The 12,178-nt window shown below is 41.5% G+C and overlaps 1 protein-coding gene across 4 annotated transcripts; it reads right to left on the minus strand.

The window, feature by feature from the left end:
* Positions 1–386: 386 nt before the first annotated feature.
* On the minus strand, positions 387–12,155 carry LOC141982886 (uncharacterized). Of its 4 annotated transcripts, none has more exons than XM_074945369.1 (6): positions 11,502–12,143; positions 9,212–9,367; positions 5,586–7,496; positions 3,423–3,548; positions 2,629–2,754; positions 387–702 (listed from the first exon to the last, which is right to left on the minus strand). In XM_074945369.1, the coding sequence occupies exons 2-6, from the start codon at positions 9,357–9,359 to the stop codon at positions 665–667; spliced, it is 2,349 nt and encodes a 782-aa protein (XP_074801470.1). In that variant the 5' UTR covers positions 9,360–9,367; positions 11,502–12,143; the 3' UTR covers positions 387–664. The 4 variants fall into 4 exon arrangements, with proteins under 4 accessions (XP_074801470.1, XP_074801471.1, XP_074801472.1 ...); XM_074945370.1 differs by lacking the exon at positions 11,502–12,143 and adding an exon at positions 10,078–10,133; XM_074945371.1 differs by lacking the exon at positions 3,423–3,548 and having other exon boundaries at positions 11,502–12,140.
* Positions 12,156–12,178: the final 23 nt, after the last annotated feature.

Below are 12,178 nucleotides of genomic sequence, written 5' to 3' on the forward strand. Positions count from 1 at the left end.
TATATTAAATTCTTTGGTTCAGGAATTCTGAAGAGTTGTTTTGTCATTAGTATTCTCCACTGAAGATTAATCCTTCATCTAGTTTTCCTACAGAAGAGAGGACCCCAGGGAAAGTCATGACTGTACTCCTGAAAGAACACTGACAATCATCCCCTCTGTTCTATTTGCTGAAGATAGAGAAATTTCATTACCTGAAGTCCTGACCTCTGAAAAGCAGCATTGAATTTAGGGTTACAAAAACAAGCTTTGCAGTTAGCACAGAGTTTAGAACAATATGGTAGGAAGGGAGGCAGGTAAGTGCAGTTGCTTACCAGTACAGACAACCCATCCCTACCTTAAGCTTTTACTTCAGTATTCAGGAAAGAAAACCCACACATCAGTGCAATTCTGTTAGCTTTATTGCTTTTAAGCAAGTGTGCTTATGTACAATTTAGAATGCTTTATTTCAAGTGTTCCTTTCATTTAATATAGTGTACTTCAACTCTTCACAGTGTTACGTCTTGCCCTTTAACTGTGCATAGTAGCTTAGAAAGATTTATACAAAAAAAAAAAGCTACTGATGGACTCATTTGAAAGATTGAGACATGCAACCTCAGTATGTTTGTGTTCTTCCCCCAGCATTTGTAACAATAATCATATTTCCCCCCTTCATTTGTAAGTCAGATTATCTTCTTTTGTAGAGAGACCTCTTTGATCCACATCCTAAAAAAAAATTGAGAGATTTTGTTTTTAACATATGCACTTTCCCTTCATGGATGCTTGTTGTAAAGTCTTCCTTTAGACTAGGCAACTAGCAAGTGAGGTATACTATTGCAGGTAGTAAACTAGACGTTTGAGACATACTGAAGTCCCACCAGCTCTGCAGACCTAGGTTCTGCAGCACAGATCCTGGATTGCATAGCACTAGTACAGAAGATTGGAAATTGGTTAAATATTCAGCAAACTATCTTTAAAATAAATCAGTTAATATAAAATTCCTTGCATTACTGGTTTGATATTAAGTTTTCTTATTTTGTGCCTTAATCTTGGTGCAGGACTATCAGGAATACATAAATGCATTGCAGAAACTGAAGGCAGCAGGCTGGAAACATGGGCCCTTTTTGGCACTAGCAGGGAAATACAGGAGGCAGTTTGGAACGTGCAAATTGACAGAGAATGCTCCTCCTAAAAAGATCAGGAGTGAAATATCATCACGGTGCACATCTTAACTCATGGTTAGGCTTTGGGACCGCACTGATTTGGATTAGTCGGGCACTTACACCTCTGAGCTACAGTTTCAGGCTGTATACAGATTCAAATACTCCATTGTTTTATACTGTTCACATCAGGAGGGTTTATTGTGGAAAACCAGTTTCAGGTGGGAGAGTTTTTTTCCTTAATGCTATTCCCTGCACATGACCAGTCTTCTTCCTCCACTAGGTCAAGCAACTATGCTCTCCCCGACCAAGTGTCCCATAGGCAAGCTTCACATCTTTGAGCTAGCTTCCAATAACCATAGACCTCTACTCTTAACTCACAATGCTTTCATAAAGTCACATTAGAACATTAGTGTAAGACTAAAGACCTTGGAATTAAGACATATGCCAATCACTTGCGTTTGTTACCTCTCTATTTTGTCTTAACAATAAGAGGCCCTGCTCCAGAGCTTTGGGGTTTTTGTTTGTTTTTTAAAACAAAACAAAAAAAAACCAAACAAACAAACACGCAGCTATAGTACCATTAGTGTGCTATGAAATGCCAACCATTGTTTTTTAAAATAAAAATTTGGAAGCCTCTAGTTAAGGAGGGAAAGATGCTCTGTAGTAGAGAGTGACGGGGTCAAAAAGTTTTTTTTATGACCAAGGAATGTATCTAAAGGTCCTCAAGATTTGAATGTAGATACAGTAACTCCTCACTTGTAGTTATGTTCCTGAAAAATGCAACTTTAAGTGAAACGATGTTAAGCTAATGAATTTTCCCATAAGATTTAATGGGAATGCGGGGGGTTAGGTTCCAAGGAACTTTTTTGGGGGCAGACAAAAGGCATTGTATACTGTACAGTACTGTACTATAGTTGGGAAGTGCCCTGGCTTACCCCACATAGGCACAGCCTGCTGCAGGCAAGAACGCTAGGAAGCGCCTTCGCAGCAGCGGCTTACCTGGAGAAGAACAGGCACTGACTTTGCCAGGGCGGGGGCGTGCTCCAGACCCAACTCTTCCTACCTCCACTCTGGAGCATGCTGCATCCCTGCTCCTTCCCTCCTGCACCCAAGTCCTAAGCGCTGCCAAGCAGCTGTTTGGTGGTGGGAGAAGCACTATGAGGGAGGAGGGGGCGGCGGCGAAGAGGAACCTGTGCAATGCTTCCTTATAAAGTAGCTGTTCTTCCACAAAATCTTACCAGCCATGGACAGAGCAGGCAGCCAAATGATGTTATAAGGGAGCATCGCACAACTTTAAAACGAGCATGTTCCCTAATTGAGCAGCGACATAATTTTGAGACAACATTAAGCAGGAGGACATTAAGTGAGGAGTTACTGTAATCCAAGAAGGGGAGGGGAGAACAAAACCAAAAAAAACCCACCACACCAGTAATCTTAGAGTTACTGCTAGAACACATCTAGTGTTTATGGCATGTAACAGTGTGCTAACCTTTGCGTGCACTGGGTTTAGGCATTTCCCACACTTGAATGTCTTCTGCCTCACATCTTGTATCTCTACGTTTGTAAGGGGGTTTGCCTATCTTTTTCCTTTTTGGTTTATCCAAAAGCAGATTACCTGAATGACCAAATAAAAGTAGCATTACTTTTTCAAGCAATTCAGAATATTTAATTTTCGCTTAAAACAGGTTCACTTAAGTTCATAGTATTTAATAACTTTTACTCTCTTTACTGAAGCAAGGATTCTCTCTCTTCTCTACACACTCTTCTGCCACACTATACAATTAGCGTGGATCAACAGCTATAGCCAACATTCTCTAAAAGCAGTATCTGCATAGGCTAACATGAGGTTTAGCTGTAAAGTTCACCTGTCAAGAGAGTAATAAACTGCTGCTGAGGGTGCATAGAAGAGTTGTGTCTAGTTAGGACAGGTTAGAGAGTATCTAACTATGTAGCAATACATTGTCCTAGTAAAGTCTGCATTGATACAAGGCATCATTTCTTGCCACATTAAGATATACTGCTGTAGCTTTAAAATGAAAAAAAAGTTTTGTCCACCACAACCACCCCAACTCTCTATATATGCAGACTCCTCCTCCTTCAGAGCAGCCAGATTTATAGATTATCTGAGCCACATCACAGAGTGGCAAGAACACAAACAAACATGTATTTCCTTCAAAGCAATAGTTAAAGATCCCACCCAAATAGCAAAGTATTCTGCTGAAAACAGTTTATTTGAATATTTAAGGGAAGAGGATCTGAGATGTGACAAGAAATCAGTTGTACCTTGTTGTTTGCTTTTGGTTGGGGGTGATAGGCTACCATGAATCAGGCTGGCAAATTTGGGTTTAGCGCCACTTCTAATCCAGTACTCATCAGCTGTCATCGCCCTGTTTTCCTTTAGTAACCTTACTAATTAAAACCAACATAGTAAAACATTTGAATAATATCAATAAGCATCTACTATAAGCAACATTACCATACTGACTTTACAGTTGACCTACAATACAGAGGCAAAATGTGTAGTTCACTGAGGCCAGTATTTGAAGATGCTTTTTTTTTAAAAAAAAATCTCATCTAATATTTATATGGATACCAATCACTGATAGCTGGGCAGCAGTTTATGTTGTTTTAAAATGTTGTTCATTAGACTCAATATGCGTGTTTATCATATTGTACCTTTGTGTATTACCAAATTTGATAGATATTGTGAAAGGGCTGCAAAACCTCACATGGAACCAGTTACTGCTTGATTATACTAGTACATCATGGCCATTTATGGACATGCTTTTGAAAAAAGCAAGAACAGAATTACTGTAATTAATAGACTGATCACTAGCTAGTCACAGGAGCTCAGTTATCTGAAGCTGACTTTGCTTGTCTTTGTTTCTAGCTAAAGGAAATATTCTCTCCCAGGCCAAGAGGAGTTTAGCAAAACTTTAAATTAGGTTTTTAAAAGTGTGCTAGAACTACTGCTTCCTTTTTAATCTAACTTGTTGAAGTGAGAATATTTTGGTTCCCCTGCAGACGTTCCTCTAGTTTTAAGCAAGCTAAGCAACTGCTGAGGGCAGCAGACTGGGCCCAGACACCTCTCTGTCATAACAGAGGGGTGGCTGAGCCAAACCTGAGTTGCATTATAAACCTGTGTGCCAGACTACACCACCACTCACTCAAATCTGGCCTGGCCATTCTCCACCTCTCAACTGTAGTCACTACAGAGGAACAGTTGGGCCAAATCTGAGGGGGAGCACATGGATTTGAGTGGCCTCTACTCCCCTACTATAGATACAGGAAACATGTTTATATCCACTTGTGTCATCAATTTATAAAAAAGTTCCCCCACCATAGCTAAGCCCATTTTGTAACATGGAGGAATGGTATGGTAGCCAGTGTTTACACAAATTTAAGAGATTATATTTCCAAGATGCCATTTGACAGTGGTAAACAAGAATGTCTTTCAATAAACAAACAAGTTTAGTTTATTTAACAAGTATATTATCCAAGTCAAAAAGATTAAATGGGGATCAAACAGTGTTATGTGTTTACTAGCTGACATCACTTGAAGCTCAACCTGGGGTGTAAAAAAAAAGTTCTACTCTGTCTACTAATATTAAAGATTTCAAATTTAGCCTTAGCCAAACGTTTGCTGGCTATGCACAAGGCAAAAATAGTACATAAGAACGTAAGAGTGGCTCCACTGGGCGAGACCAAAGGTCCATCTAGCCCAGTATCCGGTCTTCTGACAGTAGCCAATGCCAGGGCCCAGAAGGAATGAACAGAACAGGTAATCATCAAATGATCCATCCCGTCGCCTATTCCCAGCTTCTGGCAAACAGAGGCTAGGGCAGTGGTGGGCAACCTGCCGTCCACACACAGCCCCGTCAGGGTAATCTGCTGGTGGGCTGCCAGAGAGTTGGTTTACATTTGTATGGCCGCCCACAGCTCCCATTGGCAGGAAACGGCGAACTGCGGCCACTGGGAGCTGCGGGCAGCCTGCCAGTGGATTGCCCTGAGGGGGCAAGTGCAGCCTGTGGGCTGCAGGTTGCCCACAACTGGGCTAGGGACACCATCCCTGGCCATCCTGGCTAATACCCATTGATGGACCTATCCTCCATGAAGTTATCTAGTTCTTTTTTGAACCCTGTTATAGTTTTGGCCTTCAGAACATCCTCTGGCAAAGAGTTCCACAGACTGTGCATTGTGTGGGGGAAAAAAAAAAACAAAAAAACTTCCTTTTGTTTTAGTAGGTTCACTATAGTTCTTTAACTAAAGACCAGAAGTGCTACAATTCTCTAAGAGTCACTTATGAAAGCGACAGCAATTTTCTCTTTCTTAGCCTTCACAGTTTTAGGAATACAGCTAGCACTTAGAATTAGAGCGTTAACATATGCTGCAAAGTATTCTGAATTATGATCCCACAGCACTTTTATCCCAGTCATATTAACTCACCTCTTGAAGACCTCTGTGAAGTTCTCGGATGCTCAGATCCCTCTTGTTTTGCTGTAAGCCTCTTTTTTCCATAGTACCCGTAATCACTGTACACAACCTCATCCTGATCCTTCTCACCTGATTTATAAGCCAGACCAGTGCTTTCACAGAACCCACTCTTAGTTTTTATTTTCTCCCGAGCAGGCCAGCTAATCAAGTGAGCTGGTATGGCATTTTTAGGTGGTTTCCAAAGCACCCTCTGTCCAATCTGTCTATAGAAACTGCCTTTATCAGGGATCAAGGGTCCATATGGAGTGGCTTCTTGAAAGAAATATTCAACTTCATCCTCGCTGTCACCTTCTTCCTCTGCCACAAAGTATTCTTCGGAGTCTTCAGCCTCTGACAGAGACAAACTCTTAGCAGCTTTTTTATTTAGGGAGTAGATTTTCTTCTGACCAGAAGATCTAGGGAGGACCCCAATCTTTCTACCTCTGCTGGCCATCTTTTTAATCTTCACTTCTGAACAGCTTTTGAAGTTCTGGCTATTGACAATATTGGTCTGCTCCCTTCCTACCACTTCATCTTCATTAAGGGAGCCACCACTTTTAATTTTCTCTTTCTCTGAGCCCTCTGTACTTTTTTGGAAAGCGTACATGCTCTTCTGAAGCACATAGTCAGGGACAAAATAAGACACTGGTACATCATCATCAGTTGATGATCCTTCATCTTTAGAAGACATTTCATCAGAAGACAAACTGAGTACACTTTGACGATTCCTTTGTGGCAAACAAATATTATAGTTGTAGTTAGTGTCCATGTCATCCACGCAAGCTAGCCAGCTGTTAGAAGGAACATACTTCTCCATGGATTCTTCACACCATAAACTTTTATCCGTTACATTGGTTGAACTGTGGCTCTGATTTAGCTTTTTCTGCTGTGGACTTGAGTCATGTGTTATTTCTGTACTGGATGGAAATAATCCTGCTTGCTGAACAAGGCTGGACTCCTCTTCAGAAGTTTTTGAAGCAGATCTTTTCAAACTAGATTTTTTAAAAAGTGTGTCCTGCCTTGCCACTAGCTGATCATTACAAACAGTTCTGGCCAGCTCAGCAATTTGCACTGCCCTGGCTTCATCTAGAGGAGATTTTACCCTTTGGCTTGCATTTCCCCGCTTTTCTGCGTCTAGTTTTACTTCATTATTTTGGACCTCTTTTTCCTGCCCATCGTCACCACTCTGCTTCAAAGAGAGAGCAGTTTTTCGTTCATCTGAATAAGAAGTGCATGACACCAATTCCTCCCCTTCATGAGGACTATATATTACCCCTTCACAAGAGCTAACAGAAAACAAGTCACGTTGCACAATATTCTCTGGGACTGGTTTACCACTTGCCACATCATACAGAGGAATAGTTTCCTTAAAGGACTTCCATAGCTGAATTGCAGGTGAGCCATTTCCATACTCTATTCTGACCTCTTCTTTCTCAAAAGCATAGCTTCCTGAAGGAATGTTTCTATACTGTGAAGAGCTGGAAGACCCCTTATTTTGAAGGTCTCTTTCTGGCACAAGAGAAGATCCAGATGAATCTTGTTTCACTGAAGTACTTTCAGTTTCTGTACCCTTACCAGAAGAAACACAGGCCATATTTCCTGCTTCACAGCCTTTCGTTTCTATACGGAGATCCTGATGCTTTTTTGGTTTGTTTTCAGGCTGTCTAGGATCAGTCTGTGTTTCTTTGGTCACTGTTTTTTTCCCAGGGCCACTATAATGTCTAAACCTTGTTGCATGATAAAACAGAGGAGAGGGTGGGGGAACATTAAAATAAGGTCTTCTGTTAACTCTTGTGTGCATGGGATGTTGTGGAACAAGATATCCAGGGTACTCATGTAGTGCAACAGAATAAAATGGAAAATATGGATTTCCACTTCTGAAACCTACAGATATTAAAGAGGGAAAAAGGAGAGAGAAATGCATTTGTCTACATAAACAGCATTATCTTCTGAAATAAAAGCTGAAAGTCATCCAAATTCATTAGGTACCTAGGAACTGCCATGCTAGCTCAGATCAGTGGGTTATCTAGTCAAATATCCCACCTCCAACATTGTCTAGTACCAAATACTTAAGAGGAGAGTGCAAGAACTCCACAGGTTGGCAATTACAGGGTAATATGCATATAGGTTATATTTCTTCCTAATTCCTGAAGCATAAGATTTAAATTTTCCATCCAAACTGCTGGAGCTTTTATCTATTAAGTTATTGTCTATTGAATGCCTTTTAAGAACATCTCTAACTACAGTTAGAAATGTAATTAATATGTGCATTGTTAAGCACTTATTGGGCAATAGTATGTACTCTTAAAGTATGTTATGAGCACTTTAATAAGATCTGATCTTCACTAGAAGTTTCTACTTGAAACTATGCAGTCTCATATTAGCCAAGACTAATCAGAAAGCCATCAATACTAATAAAAACAGCTACTGAAAGCCTCTTATGGAGTCAGATTTATACTTAATTACTAGAAACAAGACTGAAATAACTAAATGCACAAGGCAAGTTAAGCTAAGCTTCAGGCATAACATTCTCAACTCTCCCTTTGCTCTGCTATTACAGTACACAGGATATTTAAAAAAATCCCACTCAGTTTTTAGAAGCCTCCATATAGTCCCCCCATTTTTCATTAGCTTAAAGCAATGGACTTTTGGAGGATTGTGCTGTACAATTCAATGAAGCATTTGCAGTTTCTCTTGAGCCCTAAGTTGTCCCAGTAGCAAGTAGTCAATATCCCACAACAGTAGTCCCTGTGCCTATGAGGGAGAATGTGCATTATGAGGTAATACTTCTGATAGGATGTCAAAGCAGTAGTTTAGTTTTTAAGCTAAAAATCTTAGTAGACACTCCCAGACAATGCTCAAGTGACATTTTCCTCCACTTAAAATCCCTGACAATGCAGGCTTTGGCATGGAACCTTTTAACAGGCCCCACAGTGAGAGAAGTGTCCCAAACATGAAACTGGTTGGAGACTGGAAGTTGACTGACAGTTTCTATTTCAGCTCTGCCACACTCTTCCTGTAGGACCTCAGGCAAGTCAGTCTGTTCATCAACACCCATTCTCCACAAACTGTAAATAAGAACAGGCACTTACCACACAAGGGTACTCATTCAATATCCATTAAGGTTTCAAAACCAGCACTATCTTACAAGTTCAGCTCCAAGTTATGTCAAGGTTTTTGCCTTGACTAAAGTTAGCCAAACTGATTTTACACAACATTCTTCATAGACAAATGATATAGTAGTGATCCCCATTATAAATGGGCTTTCCTATTGTTGCCAATTGCTGAAGCTGCCTGCTTCTGTTTACCAAACTCTTCCTAGGAAACTTACTCTTCTTGTCCAGTTCATTTGGTGTTGTCCCACTCGTGATACAGACATCAAAAACCAGTTTACAATATAGCTGAACAAACAGACAAGGAGAGCACATTTTAAGAGAGATGCCTTCAGTTTATACACTAATTCTAGCCTCCATGATATTAGGGGAAATACAAAAGTTACACAACAGATGAAAAGTGCTTTAATATAAAATTTGCATTTCCTTCACTCGGGTAGTAATTTTAAAAGCATGTTTTCCTCAGATGGCTCTATTTTGCCTTACCTGGGGCAGGTACGCAGTATGGATTATATACATGACTGAGGTACCATGGATTTGGGAAAGGTTGTTGTGCTGTTGGCTGCGCATAAAAAAAGGGTCTTGTGTGGTTTGTGGAATATGGTCCATTTTCTGAAGCTGGAGCAGTGTTCATTTTTTAAGCTGAAAGACAAAAAGTGATCAGGATTTGCCACTTTAAAAAGTGCCAAGGGACATGACAGATCCCACACTTCTAAACAAGTCATAGTATTGCAGGGATGAACAGACTAAAGTGTCCAAATTAAAAAAATAAAATATTCTCCTACACCTGTGCAACTCCATCTTGAAAATTTTCCATTTGCCCTCATTTCTGCCCCCATTAGGAGAGAAGATACAAAGTCCACAGTAATATCTAGAGATAGAAAAATCAGGTTTCCTATCAAGCCAAGAAGTTTGGCACTCAGCTGTCATTTGTCTTACTAGGAAGCCACATGACAAAAATCAAGACAGTCTTTATGCACCCCACTTAGGAGCATATAACCAAAAAAAAAAAAAAAAACCAACAAAAACAAAAAACCCACTTCATCCACTCTTTAAAAAAAAAAAAAAAAAAAACCACACCCTGGAATCTAGAGAAGCCAAAACAAAACCACAACAGAATTTTTCTCTTTTCTAGATGAGCAGAGTTAAGCCTTCTTATAAATTATATACCACCAGACCCCTCTGAAACAACCTGCACAAGAAGCACCTTGCTGTCCACAATTAACTTACAACTGGTAAAAGAGGGGTTAGAAAGTAAGACAATAGGCACTAGCTGGTATGAAGTGAGGCAAACATTTTGATGAGCTAAAGACTTCATAAAAGTAAATGACAATAAAAGTTGAACCAACAACCTGTTACAGATTGGGACACAGCTCACGCCTCAGGAGAAAGAAAAGCACTCAGGGCAGAGTCCTCTTTTCTTCAGATTCCATCTAGAACACAGTTTCAACACAGATTAACTAGCCACCATGAACCTACTGCACCCACTCTTCAAGACCAGACACTCAAACAGCTAGTTTGAACTTTGAAGAAAGCAAGCCCTACAAAGGTGAGCTATTCCTCCCCCACCAAAATCCTCACAAAACTAAGGTCCATGCTGCTGCTTACAGCCCAGCAAAAGACTAACCACACCTTCACCTCACCTTGTTTGTGGAACACAACTACCACTTTCCACTCCCTTCACCACCTGCGACTCATTTAATAGTGATCCAGGGACCTTTTCCATCAATCAATGGGAGTGGTAGCCAATGGAGGGAGCAGGAAGAGCAGCAAGTGTTCCAACCCACAGGCAGAAGACTCCAGGTAACAGTACCCAAATCCTGCAAACACTTCCATGCATTTTATTTTCAATATGTAGAAGAATTGTGAACTAACTGATGTAGATCACAGGGAAAAACAAAATATGATCAATCCTGAACTTAAAGTTGTAGTTCAAAACAGAATCTTTTTGTGAAAAAAAGTCCTCAGAAAGCATAAAAAACATTTGTGTCAAATTTTATTTATTGATTTTATTGGTCACTGTTCATACTAACAAAAGTAAGAGACTAGTGGTTTTATATGTCAACACAGGGAATTAGACAGCTAAAATTCACATCCTACCTGCTTAAGCAAGAGGTGTGTCTGCTCCAACAAAATATACTCCAACACTTGAAATGTATGAAAATTAATGATAGAAAAATGATTGGGATCCAAATCCAAAGTCTCTAAAAATGTGGGAATTTTAACTGTCACTTCATTGAGACATATCAGTGAATCACAGAGCACCTATTATTCTTGGCAGGCACAATGAGAGGACAAAGGGAAGCATGATGTGAGGAGGGAGAGATATGGATAAATTGGAGTCTCTATGGCTATGTCTACACTACCCACCTTTTGGTGACACAGCTGTGCCACTAAAAGACACACAGTGTAGCCAGTCTGTCAGCAGGAGAGAGCTCTCCCGCTGACAAAAAACTTCCACCCCCAAAGAGCAGTGGTAGCATTGTCAGCAGGACAGCTCTCCTGTCAGTTCACACTAGCCCTTTTCGTTGGCAACACTTTTGTTGTTGGGGGGGGGTGGGGGAAGAGGGGTAAGAAGTTTCACACCTCTGAATGACAACTTTGCCTTTCAGGTTCCAGTCTAGACAAAGCCTATATCTAAGTAGGGAACTTTCTTCCTACTTTTTTTAACTTGTCTCCTCACACTATGGTGGTCAGCTCTGTTTCCCCAAAAGAGGCCCCAGTCATGAAATGAGCTCTTGTATGGGCAGGAACGATGATTTCACTCTCCTCATACCTCCCCATTGGCTCGCTCTGTCCCTTAGTTCCAGTGTTTCCAGCTGTTTTGATCACAAGTCTCACGATATTTTTAAGCCCCAACTCCTGGAGTCATGTGATCATGCAAGAGACTCTCCGCTTCCATTTCGTTTTCCAAAGTAAATCGCTGGCCCTCCTCTGGGCAGAAAGGAAAGCTGGAAAATGTGAAGCCTGAAGGCTCAAACCCCAGAGGGTAGACACAGAGCACCGAACATTTATTATTTTGAAAAATCGGCCGGTTTTAAAGCCCAGTTCATGATCTTTTCATCCTTGGGCCATCACTGCAGGTGCCTTGCCTCCTCTCTCCGGGACTCCCCAGCTATCGTTCCCCCTCGAGGTTCCCGCCTTCCCTCTGCGGCCTCATGTGCCCGCACCAGACAAGCGAGGAGCGGGGGAGGAAGTAGCGCGCAGACGGCGCCGCCAAACGCCCAGGCAGGGCTGGAGGACGGGGACTGAGCCCGGCGGGGAGCGACCCGCCCCCGCCAGCGGGAGGGAATCGAAGCGAACCTCAGCGTCACGCGCTTGCTACAGGCTGCAGGGGGCGCTGTTTGCCAGCAGGGGGCGCCCTCCGCGCTCTCCGCCCTACCCCGCCCGCCGGTTTGATTTGAGCGCAGGCGCACTGGTCCCTTCTTGTGACCTCCTCCCTCCCAGCAACCC

Source organism: Natator depressus, chromosome 2, assembly GCF_965152275.1.
Source record: "Natator depressus isolate rNatDep1 chromosome 2, rNatDep2.hap1, whole genome shotgun sequence".
Classification (NCBI taxonomy): Eukaryota; Metazoa; Chordata; order Testudines; family Cheloniidae; genus Natator; species Natator depressus.

Bases quoted from the DNA above. Each gene is read 5' to 3' on its own strand.
- LOC141982886 (XM_074945369.1), bottom strand. From the start codon at position 9,359: ATGAACACTGCTCCAGCTTCAGAAAATGGACCATATTCCACAAACCAC. The intron at 7,497-9,211 runs GTAAGGCAAAAT...TAATATCTGTAG, and splicing joins ATACTGCGTACCTGCCCCAG to GTTTCAGAAGTGGAAATCCA. The intron at 2,755-3,422 runs GTACAACTGATT...TTGGTCATTCAG, and splicing joins AACCAAAAGCAAACAACAAG to GTAATCTGCTTTTGGATAAA.